The 27,595-nt window shown below is 33.9% G+C and overlaps 1 protein-coding gene and 1 pseudogene across 3 annotated transcripts; both read left to right on the top strand.

The window, feature by feature from the left end:
* Positions 1-867: 867 nt before the first annotated feature.
* LOC118344872 lies at positions 868-3,141 on the top strand (annotated as a pseudogene).
* A 5,572-nt stretch (positions 3,142-8,713) lies between these two features.
* Positions 8,714-15,560, top strand: LOC109012447 (auxin response factor 17-like). 3 transcript variants are annotated; one of them, XR_001999448.2, is made up of 4 exons: positions 8,714-9,968; positions 12,972-13,720; positions 14,605-14,706; positions 15,292-15,560. XR_001999448.2 is itself a non-coding variant. In XM_018994084.2 (4 exons), exons 1-3 carry the CDS (start codon positions 8,877-8,879, stop codon positions 13,680-13,682), a joined length of 1,734 nt encoding a protein of 577 aa, XP_018849629.2. In that variant the 5' UTR covers positions 8,714-8,876; the 3' UTR covers positions 13,683-13,720; positions 15,292-15,560. The 3 variants fall into 3 exon arrangements, 2 of the variants coding, with proteins under 2 accessions (XP_018849629.2, XP_018849628.2); XM_018994084.2 differs by lacking the exon at positions 14,605-14,706 and having other exon boundaries at positions 12,972-13,561; positions 13,631-13,720; XM_018994083.2 differs by lacking the exon at positions 14,605-14,706.
* The last annotated feature ends 12,035 nt before the right edge of the window (positions 15,561-27,595 follow it).

Here is a 27,595-nt window from a genome sequence, read left to right as displayed (position 1 = left end):
ATTCTCCTTCAGTTCTGTTTGGTATATTTTGCTATGTTTTGTGTTTATTATTTCCTGCTTGATTTGGATTTCTTTTTTAAACTATTGCTTGTTACATTTAAATGACAAAGATTTTGTATCTGCCATGCTTTGTTTGTTTTATCAAAGCAAAACAACTAAGCAAACCAACTAAAAGAGACGGTCTAAGTGAGAGTTCATGAATAAAATTACGGGTACCATCCCTCTTTCGTAAAAGAAAAGAACTAAAAGTGATGACCGTTAGATGTAAAATTCCTTTTATTAATTTGAATTTTTTTTCCTGTATTCTCTACAACCAAAGAGAGGATCAGACTGCCTTGTTTCACGGCTACCTAAGATTTTGTTTGGAGTGGTTGTAAATTTTTGCAAGAGAACTGGAGGAGGATCAAACCTTAGTTATTTTGTTTTATAAGTAAGAAGTTTATTAAAACACGTAATTAGGCATAGTCTAAATACACATGAAGTATATAAGAGAAAAACACTTAATTACAAGTTCAAGTTGAAAAACAACACAAAAGTCATTAAGACTATTCACATCCATTACAATAACCGAAGCCCAAAGCAACAAAGTATGAAAAAAGAAAGCTCTAATCCCTTCCACTGATTGTTCTCTATTGTATTTTCATTACCCTGAATATCGACTAATTTTTACCAATTTTATTAGTTTAAGTTGTTTAAAAGCATCAAGGTTTCAATAATTCTATAAAAGTTTGGATAAGAAGAGTTTTTTTTCCTAATTATTAATTTTGTTGCTAGCATATCTATTTAATACATATGGGGTGTCTAAACGAATGAGCTGATGGTTGAGCATGCAAGTAAGAAGTGAGAACTTATTCGTTTCCAGCAACAATGTCATTGAACAATGGAATGAGGTCCCTGTGCAAGGTTGTTGATGTCCTCGGAAGCATTTTTGTCAAAATCAGGTTAGTTTGGTACCATCTGCTGCTTTCCAAGGCATCTGGTATTCCCCATGCCATTTATGGTGTTTGTATCTTATGTAGTAGTTAAGTGCATGCGCAATATTATATCAGATATGATATTTTGGAAAAAAAAAAAAAGAAAAAAGAATCTATGCAGGATTTCATTTGTCTTGTGGCTTATATATGTTTCAATGGTTTTAATTATGCTAGTTAATCATAGTCAGAAATAACTTCACTCGAGATCTAGTATACTATGATGATGTGGACAAATGCTGTGTGGAAACATGTGCATCATGGTGGTGCAAAATGGAGTTCTCAAAGATGCTTGCAGTTCAGTATTACAAAAGAATTTAATTGGTACTGCATGAATGACTTGCATGACAAATCTTTTAGTTTTTGAGAGTCTACAATTTACAAATATTAGCCAAAATCACATAATGTGTTAATTCGTATTAATTCCTTATGCGTCAAGGAGCTCTCTAGTTCTAAAAGGGTGGATTTGGGATGTGATACTCCATATGATAAGCATAAGGATATGTGATGTATGAGATCTCACATTGCTTGAGAATGAGAAGTTCTTGCTCTTTATAAGGTTCCAATGAGACTCCAATTGTATTATTGACTAGTCCTTTTGAAGTATAGACCATATATTTTGGGCTTTCTATTGGGGTATTATAAATGGTATAAGAGCTTATCCCAACCAGAAATGTGGGATTTGAGCCGTGCCATCTACGATGGACTAGCCCGGCGAGGACGTTGGGAATTTAAGGGGGAGAGATTGTGATACCCTATATGACAAGGATAAGAGTAGGTGGTGTATGAGATCCCACATTGCTTGAGAAGGAGAAGTTATTGCTCTTTATAAGGTTCCAATAAGGCTTCAATTGTATTACTTACTAGTCATTTTGGAGTATAGGTTATGTGGTTTGAGCCTTCTATTGGGGCATTATAAATGATATCAGAACTTATCTCAATCAGAAATTTGGGACTTGAGCCATGCCACCTACGATGGACTGACCTAACGAGAACGTTGAAAATTTAAGAGAAAGAGATTGTGATATCCCATATGATAAGAATAAATGTAGGTGGTGTATGAGATCTCATATTACTTGAGAAGAAGAAGTTCATGCTCTTTATAAGGTTCCAATGAGGCTCCAATTGTATCATCGACTAGTAATTTTAGAGTATAGATCATGTAGTTTTGGTCTGCCATTGGGGCATTACATGGGATGAGCTGTAGATCCAAACATATTGTGTTTGATTATGCATTAAGAATTCCCTTCAATAATCCTTTACACTGTTCCTGGCAGGTGGGGTCGTGTATGCAAGGTTTACTCCTTAAGAGTGGGTTTGACAAGCCTTGCCTTGGCAAGGTTCCCCATCATTTAAAAAAAAAAAAAAATTTTTTTTTATTTTTTTATAATGATGAATCATGGAGACTATGCAAGTTCAACGTGTCTTTAACCTAGTTAAACCTTGGACATGTGTAATGCCTTTCCATCACACGGATCAGGTGAATTATCAGTTTTTCATCAATGGGTCGTGGTTCCTAGAAATTGTTTGCATTCAATGGTTCAAGCCTTAGATCTGGTGGGAGCATACTCTCTAAGATTAAGGCCCTTACCACTGGAGCCAACTCCTAGGGTTAAAAAGATCTCATTTATTCTTGATACTTTAGATTCTTTGAACCAAAGACTGGTGTATGTCTAGTCAACACCTCAACTGTTGTGGCTCTATCATTGGAGTTTCTTAAAAATATTGGAAACCATGAAGTCAGACAATGGCAAAACATATGGAAATAGTAAATGTGGTATGATGTGTTATTATTTACCATGTTTAAACTTGCAATGTATTGTGTTTTATTAAGCATGTAAAGTTTTCCGAAATTCCAGATCCCTGGATGCTGAATGACTACTTGTCAAATGTCAAAATTGTGAATGCTTGCCCATGTCACTAAACTAGAACAATTGACTTTTTTTTCTTACTAGCAAAGAGGGGGTTCCACTCAACGGAGGTGAAGAGAATGGGGGGACATGATCACGATGAACCTTACTGTCTGCATACCAAACACATGTATAACTTGGATATGATGAAATATCAGAAGTTGACAATGAGCCTTGCAGTGTTCACTGCCGTCAGCATTGGTGTGGTTGTTCCGGTCTTTGCTGTTGTATTCCAGCAAGGGAAAACAACTTCTGCTTGAGAACCCCTGTTTTTCTTTTTTCTTTTTACAGTAATAAGAGATCTAGTATCCTTGTTGTTTAGCCAGGTTTGGTTTGGTTTGAAAATTGTCACATCTCCTCTTGCATGTATTCTGTGTCTCTATGGATTATTGTTTTGAATGTCAAATACATGGCTGCAAATTAATAAATTTCTTCCTAGACCATTGAATTAGTCTGATTACTTGATGTGGATGTTATGCATTGCCAATTACTTCATTAATTGGTATCTTAATGAGGGGAAGATTCATGTGCTTATTTGATTCAGGATAGAAAGAAATATCTTGTAGTTTTTCGGTGAGATGGATATGATCCCATGTTTTATTTACTTTTTTCAAAACGATTACGTGGCAGTTGCACAATTTACGATTGTAAATATATTTTCTCCTCTGGAATACAGTGACCTTTCAGATGAAATGCATTCATTTCACAATTTACTTAAATTATATTAAAGCAATCTTGATTTTACCATGAACTTGCGTTTGAGACATATTAACCCCACCCAAAGGATCTCATAGCCCTGTGATAAATAATCAAGAAAGGAGTAAGGCTTCGTTTGGTAAGTAAACTCATATCAACTCATCATTATAATTTTTTTAAATTTCAATATAAAATATAATAAACAATTCAACTTTTTTAAATCTCAAAATAATAATAATATTAAAAAATAATATTCTAACAATATTTTATCATCTCAACTCAACTCAATTCAACATCCAAACACAATTTTAATTTGAAAAGTTGAGGGTAAGGGCTCTGGCTGGGACTAGGGACGAAGTCGGGATTTATGTAAAGGGGCCGTAGAATATATAAAAGTTTGTATATAATAAAAATTAAAATATTACTTAAAAATATGCATAAGTATATAGGAAATTTCAAGTTTGAATGTAAAATAAAAATTAAAAATATTTAACATGCCAATTGATTTGGGTGTTCTTTCAACAAATAATTATTATTAATTATCACATTCATTTTCAATATAGACTAGTAAATAATTTATTAGACAGTTGTCATTTATTTTGTTTTGAAATCTTATCTAAAAAATATTAAAAATTGAAAAAGTTCGTTTAATTTATTTTTCTTTTGAAACCTAGTCTTAATAATGTTTGTCATTTAAAATTTTTGGCTTGATCATATTATTCAAATTAAGTTTTTTAAAATAAAAAACAAAGAAAATGACCAATGAAAAGTCATATTATGATTTCCAAAACTAATTTAAACGTACATACAACATAATAAATTAAATTAAAAAATTGGATTTACATGATGAATCAATGAGTGTATATATAATTTATGGAGAATAAAACATATTTGGAATAAAAAAATTCACATGTAATACTCTTTTATTTTGATTTTTACATAACTTAATTAAATTAATGAAAGATAGGATTATAAATTTGGAGGGACGAAATATTTTTAGGCTGAAATAAATAATTCAATTCTAATTCATTGGCATACCATCGGGACGTGATAAAATAAAATAATTTATAAGCTCGTTGAATTTCTTTTTTTTAACTCTTTTACAATTCTTTTATAATTATATTTGAAACATAGGATTGTTAGGTATAATTGAAACTGTTTCAAATAGAGGATAGATAAAGAAAGAAAATGATATATTTATTTATTGTTTTTATTTTATAGTAAAATAAAAAAAAAATGAAAAAACGAAATAGGAGGACCCAACTGCTTGGGGTTTTGAAAGTAACATGCTAAACAAAATGGATAAGTGGAATAACACTAATAATTCTGGAGGAAAAATAAATTTTTTGCTCGAGGAAGTATCTAAGAGCATTCACATTGGGTTTCCTATAAAATTTTCCATAATTTAGCTAAAAAGTACATTTTCTAAAATTGTTTCCTAAATTTTACTCATCTTTCAAAAATCTTCTACATCTCATTCCCTATCAATTCCCTATTCTATTAAAATAATATTTTTATATTCTTTTTTTTATTAATTTTTTCTCTCACTTTCATTTATAAATTTAACTACTCAATATTTTTTTTTTATATTTTGAATTATTACTCTAGTGAAGATTTTAAATAAAAATTTAAATTATTTTTAATATTTTTAAAATTAATATTTTTTTATATTTTCGTAGCTATTTAAATTATATTTAAAAATATTATTTAAAATTACAATAAATATGAGTATGAAAGAAAGTGTAGATGATTGGAAGAAGAATTAATTTAATTGAAATGAATAAAATATTGATAAAAGTGATTTAGGGAATGAATAGTGATTCCTCAAATATAGAGAACCACTATTCATTTCCTAAATATTTTCCCTAAAATAGAGATCTAGATGGAGGGAGGTTTTTAGAGTATTCCCTAAAATATTCCTCAAATTATAAGAAAAAAGTGATTTTAGGGAAGCTAATGGGAATGCTCTAAAGGACACTAGTGTAAGCTTTTTTCATTTGTGTATAGTCTATTTTCATCATGGATGATAATACACTTACACTTTATTTATTATTATTTTATTATCTAATTATTTATTTATTTATTTATTTGTTATTAAATCTGAATTAAAAATATCAAAATATGACCTTCTTACATAATCTAAAAGAAAACAAATTTAAGAATGTAGATTTTTATAAAATTAAATTTATTTTTAATTAAATTATATGATTACATTAATTGGTTAAATTTTTTTTTTTTAACAATTATGCAAGAATGACATTTTATGAGATTTTAATCTAGATTTAAAGAGTAAAAAGAAAAAAAATAGCTTAATAGTAAAATAGTGGTAAATAAAATATAAGACTATCATTACCCTTTCATTATTAATGCAGTAAAGTTTACTTAATTTATTTATTTTTATATTAATACTATAAAATCTTAATTATTCACTTCAAGAAAAATAATTATAAAATTAAAAAACTACGCAATAACAAAACACTAACAACTTTTTTCAGTTTCAATTCATCGATATAAGAGCATTCTCATTGGATTAGCTAAAAGCTAAATCCAATGAGAATTTAGCTATTAGGTGGATAAATTGCTCACATTGAATTAGTTATATTCCAAATATTTGGAATATAGCTACAGTAATATCCAAACTAATTTCTAAATTTGGAAGACACTATTCATTCATCAAATCCTTTTTATATTATTTCTTTCTCTTTCCTTTTAATATTAATTATTTCTCTCTCCATTTTAAATGACAATTGAAAAAATATAATTAGAATACAATTACAAATTAATATAAAATATTATAAATAGTAAAATATGAAAAAATAAAATAAATTCATAATTAAAAAAATTAAAAAATTTTCAAAATTATTAATTACTCATTACTATATAATGAATAAATAGATAATTCAATTTGGAGATTTGATGTGAATAGTTAAAATTATATTCATCTTATATTAATTTATTGTTATATAATGAAAAAATGGCTATTCCAATGTAGAGATTTATATAAATGGAATAGTTAAAAGTTAAATTCATCTTATATTCATAAAAAATATATTTTAATTTAGCTATTCCAATGAGAGTGCTCTAATAGAACTTTGATTAATTACACAAAAACACGAGCCTCGTTTACTTTATGTCCACGTGTGTTGCAACCCAAAGAATAAAAAACAAAAATAGCAGGAAAAAACACGTGGGATCAATATTCTCCGAGACTCATATAACAATAAATGTTACAGAAGCTAAAAAAAAAAAATCGCATGCTTCATTGAATTAGATAATCATATTTGAAAAGTAAAGTAATTATATAAAAATAAATTTATAAATTGATATTATTTTATATTTTTTAATTATTTTATCCTCCTTTAATATGATAAAATGATTAGAAAATAATTTATAATTTTTTACATGTCTATCCATTGAAAAGATAATGATTAAAATAATAATAATAAATAATAACTTTAATATTTGTATAAATGATTTTTATCGCATAATATATCATATAATAAGATGAAAATACAGTTCGATAATACGCCCCCCACAAACCCTCCCCGGCTCGCTCCATCCTACGCCAAGCACGGCAAATCTCAACAGCCGGATTCGCTGACCTGGAACTCAGTGTCAGCGCTTTGATTACCATTGATTTCTGTATCTTTGTCCAGTGGGGTCCGCTTCACTGTTACAGAGCGAATGGACTGTTGCCATGTGGCCATGATGAAATGCTTACTTCTGGGTTCTGTCACATGTTGTTCTAAGGGGCATTTACGTAATTGGTGAACAGACATGCCTTATGTTCCCTCGTAACGAGACCGACGCCAGTGGGGAGGGATTGTTGTACTAGTAAGCAACGGTTTCCGACGGCTACGCCCTTTTTATCGTATTTTTCCACGTTGAAAGCTTTGAAACTTTATTTATTTATATATCAAACCCCAACTTTTTCGGGTTTCTACTCTCTCTCTCTGTATTCTCTACCTTCTCATTAAATGCTCTCTCTATATTAACCTTTTGGAACATCTTATTTGAACATCTGCTTCTCATATTAAATGCCCTTTATGAATGTTAAATCAACAAATTTGATAATTATGAGTAATTTTATCTATAATTGTGAGTTATATAATTATTATGTTATTATTTTAAAAAGTAAATAAAATATAAAATTTATATAAAAAAATTAATTTTTTAATAATAAACCTTATTTTTTTTCAAAACGATTACGTGACGTTTACATATTTTACGATTGTATGTAAAATTACTCTATAAATAATATGTATTATATGTTTTACTTACCGACTTGATAATATCACAATTTTTAAATTTTAAGCCAATTAAATTAATTGAGTTATTCTACTCATCATTTATATATCATATATTTATTAAAAAAATAAAAAAATATGTATAATGCAGAAATGACGAGTAAAATTATTATTCTTAAATCAATATGATTGAGTTTCTCCTTAATTTTCTTTATAAATTAGGTGGTTCAATTCATAAAGAGAAATATAAAATTTTGAATTCTTAAGAAACGAATTCTAATTACCAAAATAATCATTGAACGTGTGATATTAAAAGAGTAACGCGCTATTTTCTATTATGCTTTTAGTAATATTTAATCTAACATATTTTAAGTGACTTTGTATATCTACTACTTAAATAAATTATCATCTAAAATATCTAAATGTCAAGATATATGATGAAGAACAATATTTTTGTATTAGAAAATAAAAATGAGATCAATTCATTTATAATTTCTTCACTTTCAATTAATTTTATAATTCCAAAACATAACATGATAGTTGATACATCCAATAATAACTTAATACGATCTAAACTCAGTTATGGAATATACAGAACATATATATATATATATTCAGGATTATTGTAAGAGATATATAATTACTCGTGAGATTAGTTTTTAGGAACTAATTCGGTTCAATTTTTACAGCATATCCTAAAGTAAGAAAGACAAAAAAAAAAAAGAAGAAACCTTGGGTCCGTGAAGTACACGCTGTAGGAGGCGAGACTGGTGAAACCTTGGCATTCCGATGTTGTTACGTTGTTGTGGGCAAAACTGTAATTTCGGTGTCAATAAGAACCATACTTCAATTGTGATTTGTGCCACCTTCTCCGACCCCAATACGGCACTGTCTCACTCTCTCTCTCTCTCAGCTCAGACCATGTTTTAAGAGAGAGAGACACACTCACAACCTCCACTCATGTTAAAGAACCCTAACCAACCCTATCGCTCCCTCCTTTCCCGTATTTCTGCCTCGATTCCTTCCCTTATTCCTTCCCTAATCCCTAAAAGATGTCGCCTCGGGATCCTACTCCTGCGACCAATCTCCGCCGTCTCGACCCCAAACTCTGGCGCGCATGCGCTGGAAACTCCGTCCACATCCCCACTGTCCACTCCATGGTTTACTACTTCCCCCAAGGCCATGTGGAGCAGTCCTCCTCTCGCCCGAACTCCCTATCCCCTCTAGTCCTCTCCAAGCCCCTCATTCGCTGTCGGATTACCGCCGTCGAGTTTCATGCAGATCCGATCACCGACGAGGTCTTCGCGAAACTTCTTCTTCAACCTATTGACCCCCAACTGTCATCCGCCTTCCCCGGCTCCTCTCAGTTTATCGAAACTTCTAGGAACCAGCCCGACCGAAACGACGGCGCCGGAGAAGAAGATAAGGTCGTATCCTTCTCTAAGATTCTCACGCCATCCGATGCCAACAACGGCGGCGGGTTTTCCGTCCCGAGGTTCTGCGCCGACTCGATCTTCCCTCCGCTCAACTATCAGGCGGAGCCGCCGGTCCAGACGTTGTCGGTCACCGACGTTCACGGCGTGGTCTGGGACTTCCGGCACATTTATCGTGGCACTCCGAGGCGCCACTTGCTCACTACTGGTTGGAGCAAGTTCGTGAACCACAAGAAGCTAGTCGCCGGCGACTCCGTGGTTTTCATGAGGAACCCTGGGGGCCATATGTTCGTCGGGGTCCGCCGCGCCGTACGTTCGAGCAATGGAGATTCCAGCGGCAGATATAGCTTGCCGACAGGCGGAACAACGAGAGTAACGCCGGAGGAGGATAATGCCTGTGGCAGAGAGAGGTTCTGGAGGAGCGGGAGGGGCAGGCTATCGGCGGAGGCAGTGGCGGAGGCAGCGGAGTTGGCGGCGAAGGGGATGCCGTTTGAGGTGGTGTATTATCCGAGTGCAGCGTGGTCGGAGTTTGTGGTGAAGGCAGAGGCAGTGGAAGAAGCCCTGAGCGTGTTTTGGACCACGGGGATGAGAGTGAAGATGGCAATGGAGACCGAGGATTCATCGAGGATGACTTGGTTTCAAGGAACGGTTTCGGGGGCTTCGATCCCGGACAGCGGGCCTTGGCGGGGTTCTCCCTGGCGCATGCTTCAGGTATATGTTTCGTGACAGCTTTAATCGAATCAATTGAAACTGGATATTTTGCTAAAATACTGTTTGATAATAGTTTATAATATATAAAAATTATATTTAAAAATAATAATAAATAAATTATATATAAATATATATAAGTTATATATATAAATTATAAATAATTTAGTCTAAATTGGTGGCTAAAAATAAGAAGAAATGAAAAAAAGACAAAAGTTAAAATCTGAAATATCAATTGAAATCTAAAATATTAGTAGTATATGATATGGCAGAAATTCTTATCGGTATAAAATTCGGCCCGGCCACCCGGCGGTATGGCCGAAATACCGGCGATAGGAAACAATATTAAAAACCTTGATCTGTTTACACTGCTTTTGGACTATTTTTACTGTTTGAGCTAATATGATTTCTGGGGCTATGATATGCTAGGAAGCACTTGGCTGGTGTTTTGTGTCGTACATGGGCACGGCTTGGACATGGCCTGATACGTGTCCATGAAATAAAAATAAAACGAAAATTTTGTATGCTTTTGATACATGGCAGGATACACGCTACGGTTGGTACACCTTGATATACGTTTGGGGTAAAACAGAATAGAGTTTTCTTAATAAAAAAAAAAAAACTAATTGTTATTTGAAAATGCTTTGGAGTGAAATATCAGGGATACTTATTAGTGTTTTGAGGGTATTGACGAAAATTAAATATAGTTGATAATTATTCTACATACTCTAAACATATGTTTCTTTCCAGTCTGTTATTGCTCGAGTTTTAGATATTGATTGCTCTTTGGCGGTTTTCACGTGGGGGTTTATTTCTTTCAATGGTTTTGCCTCTACAAATATCCGCTACAGGTTTTCTCTATCTTTCCTTATCATACTAATAAAAAAAAAAGTTTTAGCTTTGAATATGTTTATCTTCTGAATCAAAACTTAATATTAATATATTATATACAAACTCGGTGTGTGTGCGCGTGTGCACATTGATTAGTGAGATAATGTGTCCTAGCCATATGGTGTCATAGTATTTTAAGAATTTAATATTATCCTATCCTAGGGGTCACCTTAATAAAAAAATCTTCGCAACTTTCTAAAACTTCACACTCCACATTATTTTTAATTTTTATTATTTTTTTATCAAATATTTATTATATAAATAATGAATAAAAAATTTGAAATAATTTAAAAAGAATAAACTCAAAACAAATTTTAAAAAAAATATTAAAAATTTTAAAAAAATTAATAGGCCTTAGAATTGTTGTCTTATATTTAGAGGGAAAGGAACGATAAAAATCTTGAAGACCACGAGCGGACATATTTCTTCTTCAATACTTGGTTCCTTTTGAGCAGTTTATATGGACACGTTTTTATGATTTTCTTGTACATTTTTCTATTTCTAATTAGATGCTTCTCTTGTATAGGTCCCGTGTATTTGTGGCTATTCTTTTTGGTTTTTTTTTTAATGAAAAATTTCAATGACTTGTTAAAAAAAAAGAGAAATGTTGCTGCCTCATTCTTTCTGTTGGTTAATGTAGCCCTTCACTTTATTATTGATGTGTGGGAGTAGGAAGAATGATTACACTCTTGGGACTGGTGCCCTCTTTCTTGTCTCCGTAGTCTGTCATGATTCTTGACATGTTGTCTACCTAAGGATAGGGAACTCTCATTATATATTTGGAATAGTATTAATGGTGAAGATCAAGGTGAATATAGTTGTGTTTGAATATACAGGCATGATACTGATAGAGACTGTTATATTTTTGGAATAGTTCTAGCAATAGGTATCAAGGTGAATATTGTGTTTGAATATTTGACTATGATTTGACACGATTAAAACTGAAATCTTGTGTAGTTTAGTGGTTATTTAGCGCTTTGAAAAAAAAAACAACTTGAATCATGAAAATCTTGTGATGTCTCTGAATTTGATTTGAACACTCTTGGATTAGTAAACTAGCTTGCATATGGACATAATTAATATATCTTCCTTTGGTGTTCCCCTTGAATTAGCCTATGTACACTTGCAGGAAACTCCTTGTCTAGAGGGCTTATACATCCCCAAGATTAGTTGGGACGTTGTTCCTGAACACCGGTGCCAATAAAAAAAAAAAATCTTCTTTGATGTTGGCATGATGACTTTGTCAATTGTCAGTAGCACTGAAAATAAATATAATTTCTTGATAGATGATGAAACATGGAAGTGAGAAGAGTTTATTTTTAATAAAGTAATGAATTCCAGAAAGGGCCTTGGAGGTATATGCTGCTTGTCTTAAAATGTGTTAAAATAATGCTTTTTGCTTCTGTCTAATTTTTGGTTAGAGAATTACATTTTTTCTTTTATTCCTTTTAATTTGTGTTTACTTCTAAAATTTTCTGTTGTGAATAGGTCTTGTGAGGGAACATGACTATTTGTTTTTGTGGGGGTCTTGTGAGGGATCAGTGATTCTTCACTTTCCTTACTGTCAGGGCCAGCTTATAGGCCCTGGTTGGGCACTACAAGGCTGGGCGGGCGTTGGGGTTGTTTGTACACCACATAACTTTATGTTTAGGCAGTTTATGTGCTGTATTATTATTTGTAGCCAACCTTTCGAGATTTTGAAGTTTCTGAGCTTCATTGCTTTGTTACAAACTTAGATCCTAAGAATATTAATACATATTGATCGATTAAACATATGCTTGCGGTTTTTATGCTTGGTATTTATATGCTCTGATTGTCCCAATTTATGCTGTTGTTTGTTAATTATAGAATGAAAGTGAACTGTTGTTGATCAGGGTATTGGCAACTTGCTTATTCACTTCTTTCTGTAAAACATATTTCAGCGATATCATTACCCTTTTAAGTTAATAATGGTTAAATATGTGCATCTAGTGTACTTATGGTGACATAGTAGATAACAAATCTTCACATAGCTTTTATATAATGCTGAGATAATATTGTGATACTTATATCACCACAATGTCTTACCTTGTTTCCCTTGGTTTCTTCAGTTTTTATAACTCTTATGTATCACAGGTCACATGGGATGAACCTGGAGTCCTGCCGAATGCCAAGGGAGTGAGTCCTTGGCAAGTTGAATATATTTCACCAACATCACCACTCCATACTGCATTTCCTCCTGCAAAGAAATTCAGAGCCCCTCAGAATTCTGGGCTTCTAACCAATGGAGAGGGGGACCCTTTTTTTCCCATCACAGGATTTACAAATTCAACAATGAGGCATATGGGCCAATCATTCTTGAATTATAACACTTTTCCTGCTGGCATGCAGGGAGCCAGGCAAAATCTATTTAGACAATCAGGTTTATCCAACTTAGGTGAAAACAATATTTACACTGATAATTCCTATGGAAACAATATGGTGCCAAAGTTGAAAACTGTTTCCACTGAGCTGAATATTGGCAGTTCACAGTCTGAAAAGCTATCACCTGATAGCCAGAGTAGTGTGCTCTCCTTCGGCACGGAATTGATTGGAACCCAGTGCTGTAGCTCAACAAAAGTTGGTGCTGGTTGCTTTCAGTTGTTTGGTAAGATCATTCATATGAAGCAGCCTGTTGAAAGTGGTTTTGATGACAGTGGCTGTACAGAAGATGATGGCATCAAAGGGTACAATGAAACTGAACCCTTAAACAACCCACTGGATCTTTCTTTGACTTACACGAAACTGCTTGACAGGCTTGATGTCCAATGTAAGAGAGCCTCGGCTGTTGGGGCTTGCACTTTGTAGCGATTGCATCTATGTCTTACAGATAAGTAGCTGTACAGGTATGATTTTTGCTCACTGGATTTGACTAAGCTTCTTGGTTTATATGATGAAATGAAATGATGTATGTTCCTAGAGATATGTTGTACAATTAGTTGTTGTATCAATTCTTCTTAAATTTGATTATGGTTCTTAGGAGTTTGGCCTGTTTTTAACTTTTAATCAGTTTTAAATGACATGTTGTCCTTTGCGAGAACTTATTCAAGCCTTACCTCTTGGATTGTATACATTTCTTCTGTTTCACCATGGTTCTGACTACCAGTTCCACCTATGTAGTTTCAATTCTACTTTCATCATAATCATACCTATTTTTACTTCAAAAATGTATGTAGTTAGTTTTTTCATTAGATTGTTCATCCCTTGTTTTTTAATAAGACAATTTTATTAAAAATGCAAAGGGTTCCAACCCAGGAACATAGGATGTATACAAGATAAAACACTCAACTAGGAGGGAGAAGGAAAACAATGACACCGAATTGAAATAATTGGAGAAGCCAAAATTGTCCTGAGCCGACACCCAGACATAAAGAGTTTTTAGCATCATGGTTCTAAGCTCAATCATCATCTTCTCACAATCTTCAAAGGTCTGAGTCCAAAAACACCACCTTAAACGTAAAAGAACCATTTACTAAACGTCCATGCTGCATTAACTTATATATTCTGAATTCTCCAACAAGCTAACAACTCTGCAACCATTCGAGGCATCGCCCATACTACACCGAAGAGATGAAAGATGGAGGCCCACATTGTACTAGCCACTTCACAATGAACAAAGATGATCAATGGTTTCCTCACTTTTCTTACATAATAAACACCAATCAATCACTAATATTCTTCTCTCTTTGAAACCTATAAAAAACCATTCTTCTCTCTTTCAAATTGTCAGGTGCTAAAATCTTCTCTGACACTATTGTTGATACAAAGAAAGTCCTTTGTTTAACCAAATGCCTTTCCTAGGAGAAGGAGGGCCTGTGTGGCGCAATGCATGGTAAAAATCTCTGGCCTCAAGCTTCTTTTTTTTGGAAGGGACATACCAGATCTTATGTTGGGATCTAGGTATGGGAAGCATTCAAACATTGACTCTAATCGATTTCATTGATCATCTTTAATAACTTAGAATATTATCTGCTACAATTTTTTTGACTAAAGCATTGAAATATATCTTCATAAATTCTCCACACATCTAGAGAACCTAAATCTTGTTCCATCACTCTGTCTTTCTGGTACATCAAGAGGTACACGTGAAGTTGCCTGGGTTAATTGGGGTAAGTACTATCATATACATAGATAGTAATCTTATCAAAGCATGGAGGGTCTGAACTTTGAAGTAAAATCATCCTATCATGCTTCATCTCCTCATGATAGTTACTCATTTCCTTTGAAGACACCTATGAGAGTAGCTTTCTTTGTTTGCACAGCTTCCTTGAGGAATGACTATCCTTACTATGGATTATTTACATAAAGGGAAAATTATTGTGATGGATTGGTGTTACATGTGTAGGAATGTGTAAATGATAGATCATCTCTTATTGCATTGTGAAGTATCTAAAACTCTTTGGAATGCTATCTTCAGTTTAGCTTGGGTCTTGTCTCGCAATGTGGTGGAGCTTTTGGCATGTTGGAAGGGGAGGTTTGGTTGCCCACAGAGTGTAATGTTGTGGAAGATGATCCCGGGTTGTTTGTTGCATTGTATATGGGAGAGAAACGACTAGAACTTTGAGGATAAGGAAAAGATGGTGGTGCCCTCAAGGATCTCTTCTTCAAAACCCTATATCATTGGTTGATTGGTTATTTTGGTTTTTCTATTTCTAGTTTTCAAGACTTGTGTACTCTTTTTTCGTCTTTCTGCTAGATGCTTCTCATTTATCCGCCCTATATACTCCGGCAACACCTTTTTGGTCATTAATAAAGTCTTGTTGAACAAAAAGAAAAGAATGGCCTGATAGAACAGTGTGAAAAAAATTTCATTTCCAGTATTAAATACATAAAATGAATGCAACCATTCAAACAGACATATAGATGGATAACTGAAGTACCGAGCAGTGAAAATCTCATGCTATTTAGTCATTATCGGCTAATTGTTTGAACCCAAAAAGAGTAGCTATATGGGAGCTTAGATTGTCTGGACCTGTTTATAAACATTTTAGAAAGTAGCATGTCTGTAAGGCACCAAATCATCGTACTAATTATGTTTGATACTAGAGTAAGAGAATCATGAACTCTCACTGATTGAATGGCTTTAAGGTCTATGTATCCTTTGATCCCAATTAGAGTTTAAGTAGCTGGTACTTAAGGCGGCAGGCAGAGGCTGATTACAAACTGACCCTTGCGGTAGTTACTTTGTTAGGCTGGTTTGTTTTAGTTTTGCCATTTGGTAACTTGAAACTATTGCATGCTTGGTTTTGGATGTCAGAGTGAGATGTTGTGATATTTCAGATTATGGTGTTTTTCTTTGTTTGGGATGGCTTGTTCTTATTTGCTCGTGAATGGCTAGGAATTAAAACCTTTTCTATCTTCTTTCACAAAAAGCTGTCTAGAGGAACTTCCCATTTCAGTCATAAGAATATATATATATATATATATATATATATAGCTTGGCAATGCATCCAAAGTAGATCTGACTGCCCCGAATAGGAATCTTTTTTTCTTTCTAGTTACTGTTTATTATTTGGAATTCACATCTTCTTGAATTGGATCTTATCCTTTTTTTTTTTCCCCTTTTTCTTTATTTTTAATTAGTTTATCTATGGAGCCATTTAAAATGTCACATCCATAGATGTGACTGAGTGTGATAAAAATAGGATGGAGAATATTATTGTTTGTTTTTTTTTTTTTTTTTTAAATATCAGTAGAGCTTCGTCCAAACATTTTGCAGCATCTGTGAGAAATTGCCAACGAACCCTGAATTTAGACCAATGGAAACAATTGTAATTATCTCTTCCTTGCAATGAGGCTTTAGGTTCATGCCGATGATGCTGTTTTTAAGAGGGCATGTTTCGGATTCCACCAGGGAACAAAAAAAAAAACAAGAGATTTTTGGGCAAAATGGCTAGAATTTGTACGAGATATACAGTGGAAACGGCCAATTAAGAAGAACGATCTCCGACAAATTTCCGATGAATTCAAGGATCTCATATGCAAATTGAATATTGAAATCTCAAGAGGAGATTTGGCTGTATTAATGTAAGAGAAATGTTAAATGCAGTTTGTACTTAAAAGTTTACTCTTATAAATAGTTATTAATATGTTGAAAATTATGAATTTTGAAATTCAAAATTTGGATTAAAAAAAAATATGATATGGGTCTTCTACTCATGATGTATAATATAGTGTAGCATATGTAACATTACTCACTTCAAATCTACAAAGTGGTGTTATAAAAGTGAAGTTTATAAATTGAGGTGGTTATAAAGAACTATTTAAACAAGAAAATTCACATGAATATGATTGGTTTATTTTGCATAAGATTTACATGAATTGCTATATAATACTAAATAATTAATGTCAAAGTATGTTGTAAAAAATAAAAGTTGGTGGGACTTAGGATGAAGAAATGTAAAATGAACAACGTTTTTTTTAAATAAACAACGATAAAACCAACTTTTACTGGAGCACTTAGACCTTATCCTTAGATTTAACAAATTTCTATAATTGCTCGAATTTTAGAACTTAAAGTTTAGAAGAGAAAAAAGAGATAGATTTATAATGTAAGTTTTAAAATATTTATTGTTATTGATATAAACCTTGTCAAATAATATTAAATATTTATAAACTGAAACTCGTCCAAAGGCCACCCTTTGAGTTTTAGAATAAAAAATAAGGATCATGCTACTCGGTCCCCATTTTATACCCATTTGACCTTTTTTTTTTCTTAATTTTTGAAAATGTTCTAAAATAGTAAAAATCAGTAGGAGAAATTATTAATTTGAAAAAAAAAAGGGTTCAATGGTGAAAACTTTAAAGGGAAATTATGCATCCCAATAAAAGCTATCGATTTTTTTTTATTTAATTGTTAAGGAAGTGTTTTTAAATAAATTTGTGAATTTTTTCTTTTTTTTTAAATGTTTAAAATGATTTAAAAAATATTTGAAAAAAAATACACAAAATAAAAAAATACATTTGACACTTCTCGGCAGAAACTATCGAGACAACCTTTTTATTATTATTTATAGTCAACATAGTAATCAATCTTATTGAAGTGAAATATGGCATTCAACCATTAAAAGAGGTTTGATACATTCAGCAACACAATCAATATCTAGTAGTTCATGTTTTAAATTCACTACTATTTGAGCAAGTCGATGGACAACACCATTCAATTCTCTCTTAACATGTTGTATTTTCCATTGAGCATTACACAAAAGATTGATGATGTTTGAGATAATGCACTACAGTTTCCTAGCAGGGGAATCAAACCTTTTAATTGAATAGACAACTTGACTAGAATCACCCTCGAAGATTATGGAGTCGAGACCCAACTCTTGGCAAAATAAAACAGCAGAGAGTAATCCTCTTGCTTCTGCCATCACAGGATCATTGCAAAATAATCTTGGTTGCATCAAACTTGCCAAAACAGAACCATCAGCATCTCTTATCACCACACCAACACAAATCTTGTTAAAATTAGTTCTTACAGCCACATCCCAATTTACTTTCATCGAAGGTGATGGAGGTGTTTCCCATTGAGTAGCAAGCAAAGGGTTCTGAGTTCCTGACCCTAGTGTACTTGATCTTGCATTGTAGTACTCCTCAATAGCCTTAATTGCATTACCATAGAGCACATTAGGAGATTGAAAAGGACCATCATGAATTAGTGTGTTTCTCCTAAACTAGATAAATCGAGCTAGGGTGGCAAATAACACAAGATCTTGACTTGATAGTATGTCGACCAGCTGCTCAAAAACATAGAAGAAACTGGGTGCTTGAATGTTTATCTTTTGAATAGATTTGGAACATAGTAGCCATACATCCTTAGCAGAGGGACATGTTCATAAAATATGGGCTGGTGTTTCATCTTCAAGCATGCAAATAGGACATCAAGAATTAGTAATCACCTTCCTTTTACATAAATTAATTCGAGTGGGCAATGAATCTGTGCAGGCACTCCAAATAAACTGTTTAACAACATTTGTTGTTTGTAAGGACCAAATCCTCTTCTATAACAACCCTTGTGCTCCATTAGTTGAAGATTCGCCCTTATTTCTTGTTTGGAGTTGTTTATGCAAGTGGTAAACACTTCTCACTGAGAAATGCCCAAAAATAGTTCCTTTCCATATCGGCTTATCAACAATAGGCAGAATACTAACATGCAACTTCAGTATTTCCTTAACATCTTCCTCTTGAAAAATTGTTTGGAGAAGATCCATATTCCACCACCTCGTGTGAGCATCAATAAAAATAGCTACCACTTCATTCTCATGAAGAGTAGACACTGAAGATTGAATCTTGCATGAAGAGGCTCTATTCAACCATTTATCCTTCCATATTCTAATCTGGGTACCATCACCCACTCTCCACAAAAGGCCTTCCTCAACCAAAGGAATAGAGTGAAAAAGACTTTTCCATAAGTATGAGGGCTTCGGACCTAGACCAGCATGTGAGAGGGATGTGTGTGTGAAGTATTTAGCTATGAGTATCCTACTAGGCAATGAATCAGGAAACATTCTCAATCTTCATATTTGTTTTGCTAAAAGGGCTATATTAAAACTGTGTAGGTCTCTAAACCCCAAACCCCTACAAGATTTCTCTGCACATAAGGATTCCCAGATTGACTAATGGATCTTAGACTGATTTTCCTGATGACCCCACTAGAATTTTGCAAAACATGACTGTAGTTTATAGCATAGTATTTTTGGAAGTAAAAAAACACTCATACTATAGGTAGGCAGTGCCTACAATACTGCCTTAATAAGAATCTTTTTCCCTGCTTTTGAAAGGAACTTGTTTTTCCAATTATCCTGCCTCTTAATCAACCTTTCAACTATATCCTTAAAGGCCCTTGTTTTGGATTTCCCAATAATAGATGGAAGGCCTAAGTACCTTTCTAGGTTAGTAGAAGCTTGTAAATTAGCCACCTCCATGATGTGTCTCTTTGTTGCTGCCTTCGTGTTCCTGCTAAAAATAGGGAGATTTTGTCTTTGTTAAACTTTTGGCCAAATGCAGCTTCATAGACACTAAGGATGTGATTCAAGTGGACCCACTCCTGCATATTAGCTTTACAAAATAAGAGGCTATCATCTGCAAAAAATAGTGATTCAATCTGATCTGGCCTCGAGCAATTGGTACACTAGTTAAGCCTTTATGTTGTTCTATAGCATACAATTGAGAAGTCAAAGCTTTAGCACAGAGAATAAAAAGATATGGGGATAAAGGATAACCTTGCCTGAGGCCCTTTTCAGGTTTGAAGCAATGTTGAGGAACACCATTAACCAAAACTGAAAATGATGAGGTATAAATACATGAGATAATCAGCTCAACCCATTTGGCATTAAACCCCAGTTTCAACAAAATAACTTGAATGAAACCCTATTCCATCTTGTCATAAGCCTTACTCATATATAATTTTAAAGCCATAAATCCTTTCTGTCCATGGAGTTGTGTATTCATGGTATGAAGAGTTTCATAAGCAGCCATGATGTTATCAGTGATCTGTCTATCAGGCACAAAAGCACACTGGTTTGGTGAAATGAGAAAATGCATAATAGATTTCAATCTGTTAGTAAGCATCTTTGTAATGATTTTATAAAGAACATTGTATAAGCTTATGGGTTGATATTCAGAGACATTCTTTGGATTTTTGGACTTGGGAATTAAAACCAGATAGGTGTAATTGATTATTTCAATATTTGCATGAGAGTTGAGAAATGATAGAATAGTATGACAAACCTCATTACCCACCACATCCCAATTGTCTTGATAGAAATAAGCATTATATCCATCTGGTCCAGGGGCTTTATATGGCTCTATTTGAAAAATTGCAGCCTTAACATCCTCCTTTATAAAGGTCTGAAGTAAATCTTCATTCATAGCAGAATATACTTTAGGTGGAAGATCATGAAGACAAACATCAATTTGTGAAGGATTAGAAGAAGTAAACAAATTCTAATAGAAATGAGTGAAAGCAAGACCAATCTCTACTGCAGTACTGCACTGAACTCCATCCTCATCTCCCACTTGTACCATTTTGTTTCTTTTTTGTCTTTGGCTAGCACTCAAGTGAAAAATTTTGGTATTTCTATCACCATTCTGTAACTAGGGAACTTTGGCCCTTTGTTTCCATTTTAAGTGCAAACTCTCTTGAAGGATGGAAATTTTTTTCTACAACTTGTTGACTTTTGATACTGAGGCTGTTGTAAGATTAGTCTGAATCCTTTCAAGTTGGCACATTTTCTCCTTAAGATGCTTATCAGAAACTGGATATTTTGAATTAGCCCATCGTCTAATAGATTTCATGCAACAAGCAAGCTTATTAGTCAGAGAGGACAGATTATCAGATACTCCATTGGCCTACAACCAAGCAGTTTTAATAGCTGCACTATAATCCTCATAAGAAGTCCATCTATCTTCAAATCTACTTGGCCTCTTTAGTGGACAAGAAGATCCATGGTTATTTGTTATGGTCATGAGAAGAGGGTAATGATCAAAAGTAACAGGAGAAAATAGTCTTATGTCAACCATGCCAAATTCTTCACACCAAGCAGAAGATGCCACTGCCCTATTGAGTTTCTCCTTAGTGAATGAAGAATCTGATCTGTTATTAAACTATGTGAATTTCCCTTTAGAAAACCTTAGATTATGAAGTTGACAATCATCTAATACATCTTTAAAAAGGGCAATTTGTTTCTCACTCCTTGCTGCACCCCCTCCTTATCACTGTGAAATAGGATCTCATTGAAGTCACCAAGACAAAGCCACAAATCAGAATTCAGAGAGTTAAGATGCCTTAAAATGTTATAGCTCTCTACTCTTTTTTCAATAATGGGATGACCATAAAAACATGTGAGAATTCATGGATGTTTTGGAGAAATGCTATCAACCCAACAATTAATATGCCTTTGAGAATAACTTTGGATTTCTACGACCCAACCCCTTAACCAGAAACATATTAGTAAAATCAAACAAATGTTTCAAACAGTCCATCTTATTCTTATGTAATCTAGTTTCCATAAGAAATAAGATGTTTGGCTTTTTGTCCTTAACTATAAGGTTAAGGTCATGAAATGTCTAAGGGTTGCTAAGTTCTCGGCAATTCCAACTTACAAGCCTCATTTCTCTTGGCGAGGTTGAGAAACAGCCTCCGCCAATATTTTCTCATTTCTAAGTTTCCTTTTGAATAACATTTTATCCTCAGTGCTATAGTTGCCAATAGGCAAAATCTTCTCATTTCTAGTTGCCAAGTAAGTATCAGAATGAGCAGTCGCCTTACTTTTATCATTTCTAACCTTATTCTTCAGATGATGCAGTGAACGAGATGGACTAAAGAAATCTTTCTGCTCAAAGACATCCACCAAACTAGCACCAACCTCATCATCAGCAATGGGGACTTTAAGAGGAGACTCAACAACAGATGGAGAAGGAATCACATGTTGCAGTGCAGGACCAATCTTGGAAGAGATGACAGTTGTTGCAGTTGTAGTTGTTGCAGCGGTTAAAGTTGCAGAATTGATGATCACAGATGAGCAGCCAATCAACATGTCTTCTACATCTTTCTTAGAATGCCACGTGTTATCCACACCCCCAACAGTATCATAACTGTTAATGCAGTTACCAGAAGGAGAAGAAAGAGATAACTGATTTGTTACATCAGAGGATGAAAATATTTTTGAAAATCCAGCAGTGAATTTCCCCACTACTCCTATTGCAGCAGTAGATGAACCATGCATCCATGTACCATATTGCATGGTAGAAATGGCTTCTGTCTTGTTCAAACAACCAACATTTCCATGCATAATAACACAACAAGAAAATGAAAAACGTGGCAATCTCTCATACTTGAAAGACACAAACACATGATGTTCTTTCAGTGATAACATAGTGCCTCTTACAAAGGGTTTAAAAAGGTCAATCTCAACAAGAACACACATATATTGTTCCCAACCAATTCTATGTTCATCCACCTCCACATGAATCATGTTCCCAATCATTCCACCAATTCTAGAAGCCACATATAATTTATGCACCCACGAGGCAAATGATGGAGTTGCACCCAAAGATAAGCATGAGAGAATATTAATTTAGTGGGAGGAGTAAGTCCATCAAAGAACTTTAAACAAATCAGATTCTAATCAAAGAGCCATGGTTGACCATCCCATATTCTCTGCAGATCATGTTCAGAACTAAATTGCAAGAGAAACATATTCTAACCCACTTCAACAATACGAATAACTGCACCAACTTTCCAAACTTTAAGCATAGTTATCTTGAATGCCTCACGATTGGTTCTCCTTTTAGACATGATCTTCCCCACAAGACAGAATTGGCCTTTCGTTAGAGTTTGTTCAACATTATTATCCAAGACAACAACACCCTCCTTTTCAATGGTTGTAAGACTAAGTTTATTCCAATGCGAAATAAAATCCTCAGCCATGTTGTCAAACAAATACAAAATAGGAAAAGATGACAATTACAGACTAAACACTTCGCCTACCACTCAAGAGTGAAGGCATGGACTTTCTCCTCAAGAAGCTACAGAAAGAAACTTGAGAAAAAACTTCCAGCCTTTTATAAATATGCAAGTATTATTGAGACCACCTCTTGGTGGCCTAGCAGACCCCAATTAAGAAAAATGATATACCCACATCAATTACAATCCTACGTGGTATTAGTTTTTTCTTTTTTCTTTTTTTCTCTCGCAAGGGATTAAATTTATAAAAAGGCATTAGATCCATAACTTCAAACCCCCCACCGCATCAGAGCTCACCTTGCCTCCCCCAAAAAATTTCAAGCCCAAATCTGGCCACTACCATCCACACCAGCGTTGTATGTAAGTCTCTTTGTTCTCTTTGCTTTCTCTCTTCCATAAAACCCCATTCCAGTCACCACTGTCCACACCAGTGGATAGTTTTCACATCGACGAAGAAGATGATTTTGGGACATAAAAATATCGCCCTTTGCCTTCCATCCGCCTCTCTTTGTTTGTTGGATAAGAAAGGAAAGTGTTCTTTCCTCTCTTCCTGAATGCTTTGAGAGCAATAATCTTTTCATTCTTATTCTCTTGAAGAAAGAGAAAATGAATATTTTTGGAGAGATTTTAGACAGAAAGATGTCAATGGACGCCTCAGCTACCAATGGTGGCCTTGTTGGGCTCAAAGATAATGAGTAAATGGTGGACCCCTTTCTGGTTGAGGCTTTCCATATCTCGTCACTATCTCATCCATCGGTACTTTTCTTCTAATTTAAAATTGTATTTTCTCTATTGTCCCAAATCTCATCTTGCAAACCCAAATTTAGTTTTTGTTTGATCATGCGTTTAATGGCACTGGTGTTCTATAATTTCTGGATTTTTTATTATCATTTTTACAATTTTTCTGACCTTATGGGTTTTGGTTGTTATGATTGGATAGGATTGGATTTAGGGATTGGGTCAATGATAATTGGATCTAGTTCTGTTGGGTTTGTGACTTTTTCTGATCAGGGTTTGATTTGGGGGTTACCTTTTCCTTGGTAGCTGGAAAAATTAATGCAAAACGATAGAGAATAAGATTCAATCTGGACGGTGGTGGCCAGATCTACAGAGAGACTTACCTTCGGCACCTGTGTGGACGGTGGTGGCCGGATTTTGGGTTTGAAATTTGGGGCAAACGAGGCAAGGTAAGGTGCGGCGTGGGTTATAGAAGATTTCCAATTTTTTTTTTTTTTTTACAATTTTAAACTTTAGTCCCACCAAGCGCTAGCCAAAAAAATAAAATTAATGCCACATAGGACTGTTGTGTAAATTGACGTGTATATCATTTCTCGGTTTGAAATGGGGGGCCAACTGAATCCAACTACCATTTCCCACGAATAAATCATAGAAACCAAAGTTCATCTTTGACATTACAGCATACGAGAAGTTGCTAATGGCGTCCTCTCTCTCTAACCACTCTTTCTTGCCTCTCCGCCTTTCTACTTCATTATCACCAAGAAAGCCATCCAAAACCCTGGTTTTTTCTCAACCCCTCCATAATCACTACTGCCCTCATACCTGCAAATCGATTCTAGCATTTCTTCCTCTATCCAGCTCATCCTTGATAATTACGAATCACAACTGCTGGCCTTCCTTCAAATCTTATTTCGTTGCCCAAGACTCTACCCCCAATGTACGTTTTTTTCCTTATCTTTTCTCCTATGTTATCTTAGAGAAAAGCTCCCAGCTGGATGAGTTTAAAACCCATTTTCATACCGGCCAATGAAATCGCGACACGTAGGCTTTCCAAGAGAAAAGAAAATGCACCCAGCAACACCTGATTGGCTGATTCCCAACTCATCTCCCAATCTCTCTTCCTCCCTCTAAAGCTCTCTCCCTCCCTCATCTCCCAATCTCTCTTCCTCCCTCTGAAGCTCTCTCCCTCCCTCATCTCTGCACTCTCACGCTGTTCTCAGAGAAAAATCCCCTCCCTCCCTCCCTCCCTCTGAATCTCTCTCCCTCCATTTAAACAGAAGCTTAAAAATAATCTTGAAAGTTATTGTTTCAATGTTTAATTCAAAATAATAAAAAAACAAAAAACAAAAGGAAATATAGCCAAGAAATTGAAATTAACCAAAAGTACCAGGAATAAAGGCTCCTTAACATGGAATCATTGTGCTTTTGTCATGATACATTTGACCAAGTCCAGAATACGAAAGTAATCGTAGAAGAGTGCAGATTCTTTACCCTAAAGTCCATCTCGATGATGCTTTTTGCTACCAGAAAGATTTTTACAGGGGCTGCCACCAACTACAAGATCAAATCCACCGAATGAGCTCATCATCTGCTCCAACCGGTCACCATTTAACTTCTGCACATTTGCAAGGTCAATCAAATTCCCTCTCTAGTTTGTTTGCTCCCACCAACACCTGATATTTTTATTTACTTATGAAATCTCAACCGACACAACATTTTTTAGACGAATGCTTCTGACAAGGACGAGTGCTTTCATCAAGGGAGAGAATGAGTTGGTGCAAGTTTGGTACAAGGAGAGAATGGAAGGAAGGAAGGGAGAGATGATTACGTGTTGAGAAAGGAAGGAAGATGAGTTAGAGATCTGGTGTTGCCAGGTGCATTTTCTTTTCTCCTAGAGCGCCTACGTGTTGCGATTTCATTGGTCAGAGTGAAAATGGATTTTAAACCAATCCGTCTGGGAGCTTTTCTCCTTATCTCAAGGCTTGTTTCTCTCCGTTACTAGTTTTATGTTGGTGTTATAATTATCAGTGAATTATTTCATGAGAATTATGATTTTTTGAATTCCATATATTAGTCATTTTGACGCTGTATTTAATTCAGTTTATTTTTTTTATTCATTATCATACAATTCTATGATAAGATAGAGATACTTTAATCATAAAAGATTATACAAAAATAAATTTATAAACTATTAATATAATAAAATCTAATATTAGATCGATGAATTAAAACTTAAAAGTTTTTAGTGTTTTATTTTTAGGATAATATTAATATAATAAAATCTTAATTATTCACTTTAATTTTATCCTTTTTTTTTAAGCGAATAATTAAGATTTTATTATATTATACCGATCAAGATGGGCTTGACGTTCAAATGTGTGCCTTTTTTTCATTTTAGAATTCTAAACTAAAAACGGTCAATTTTATTTTGTCAATCTCTAGTCATAGGCTCATAGCATACTTAGGCCATGTTTGGCAACAAAGTTTTCATCTCATCTTAGTTTGTATAACCTCCTCATCTTCTTCTGGAGCTCCATCCACTCCTCGATCCTTCTCGTGTACTCTCCAGACTCCAGCTCTCTATTGGTCAAATGGGGATGGACCAGAGCCCCTTCTGTCTACGAGGAAATATAGAACAAGGAATAACCTTTTTTTTTTTAATTAAATCTATATCTCTTGTATTTATCAAATTTATATATTGTTTTCCCTAGGAGATTATATCGAGAGTTTCCTATTGACTCAACTTTAGAATTATCATATCCTATTTTTAGTGATTCATATATTTAATACCTATGACTTTCTATCGGATTATGATGATACTTGTAGTTTTACATTTACACATTTTTTTCCCGGCCCAATCAGAACGAAATCATAATATCATACAAAAAAATGTTGAACATATAATCACCTCGTGCCTTCATTGATATTTGCTAAAACCAAATCATATTTTACTAATGAAACTACAAAACACATTGAAGTGTACGGTTTGATTATGGGCCATGTTCTACGTGCAAGTATTGGAGCACCATGATTTTGGATTGTCAAAAATAATTTAAGAAATAATTTGTATAGTTCTACAGTATCTAACTTTTACTCAGTCTTTATAGTTTAATCGCGTTTAGATGTTGAGATGAGATAAGTTAAATTTAGTTGAGTTGTGAATAAGAATATTTTATAAGTCTCATTGAAATGAGTTTAGGTTGAGATGAGTTGAACTTTTTTACGAAAAATTGAAAAAATAGTAAATTCTATTAATGATTAGTTTGAGATTAGTTGAGTTAAGTTTAACAACCAAATATAGTTGTTCTCAATCAAGTTGTCCCATATATAAATTGGATCAAAGTAAGAATTGAAATCTTGGAAACCCAAATCTATGATACCAAATATGGGGTTGGTTTGGAATTTGGATGCTTTTTTTAATAGCATCGTTAATAAATGATAAATGTTTTAGTCATAAAAATTTTATAAAAATAAATTTATAATATGATATAATTTGATTTGACATGTTAAATTATAA

The sequence above is a fragment of the Juglans regia genome, chromosome 16, assembly GCF_001411555.2.
Source record: "Juglans regia cultivar Chandler chromosome 16, Walnut 2.0, whole genome shotgun sequence".
In the NCBI taxonomy this organism is placed as follows: Eukaryota; Viridiplantae; Streptophyta; class Magnoliopsida; order Fagales; family Juglandaceae; genus Juglans; species Juglans regia.
This window is presented reverse-complemented; position numbering and strand designations above follow the sequence as displayed.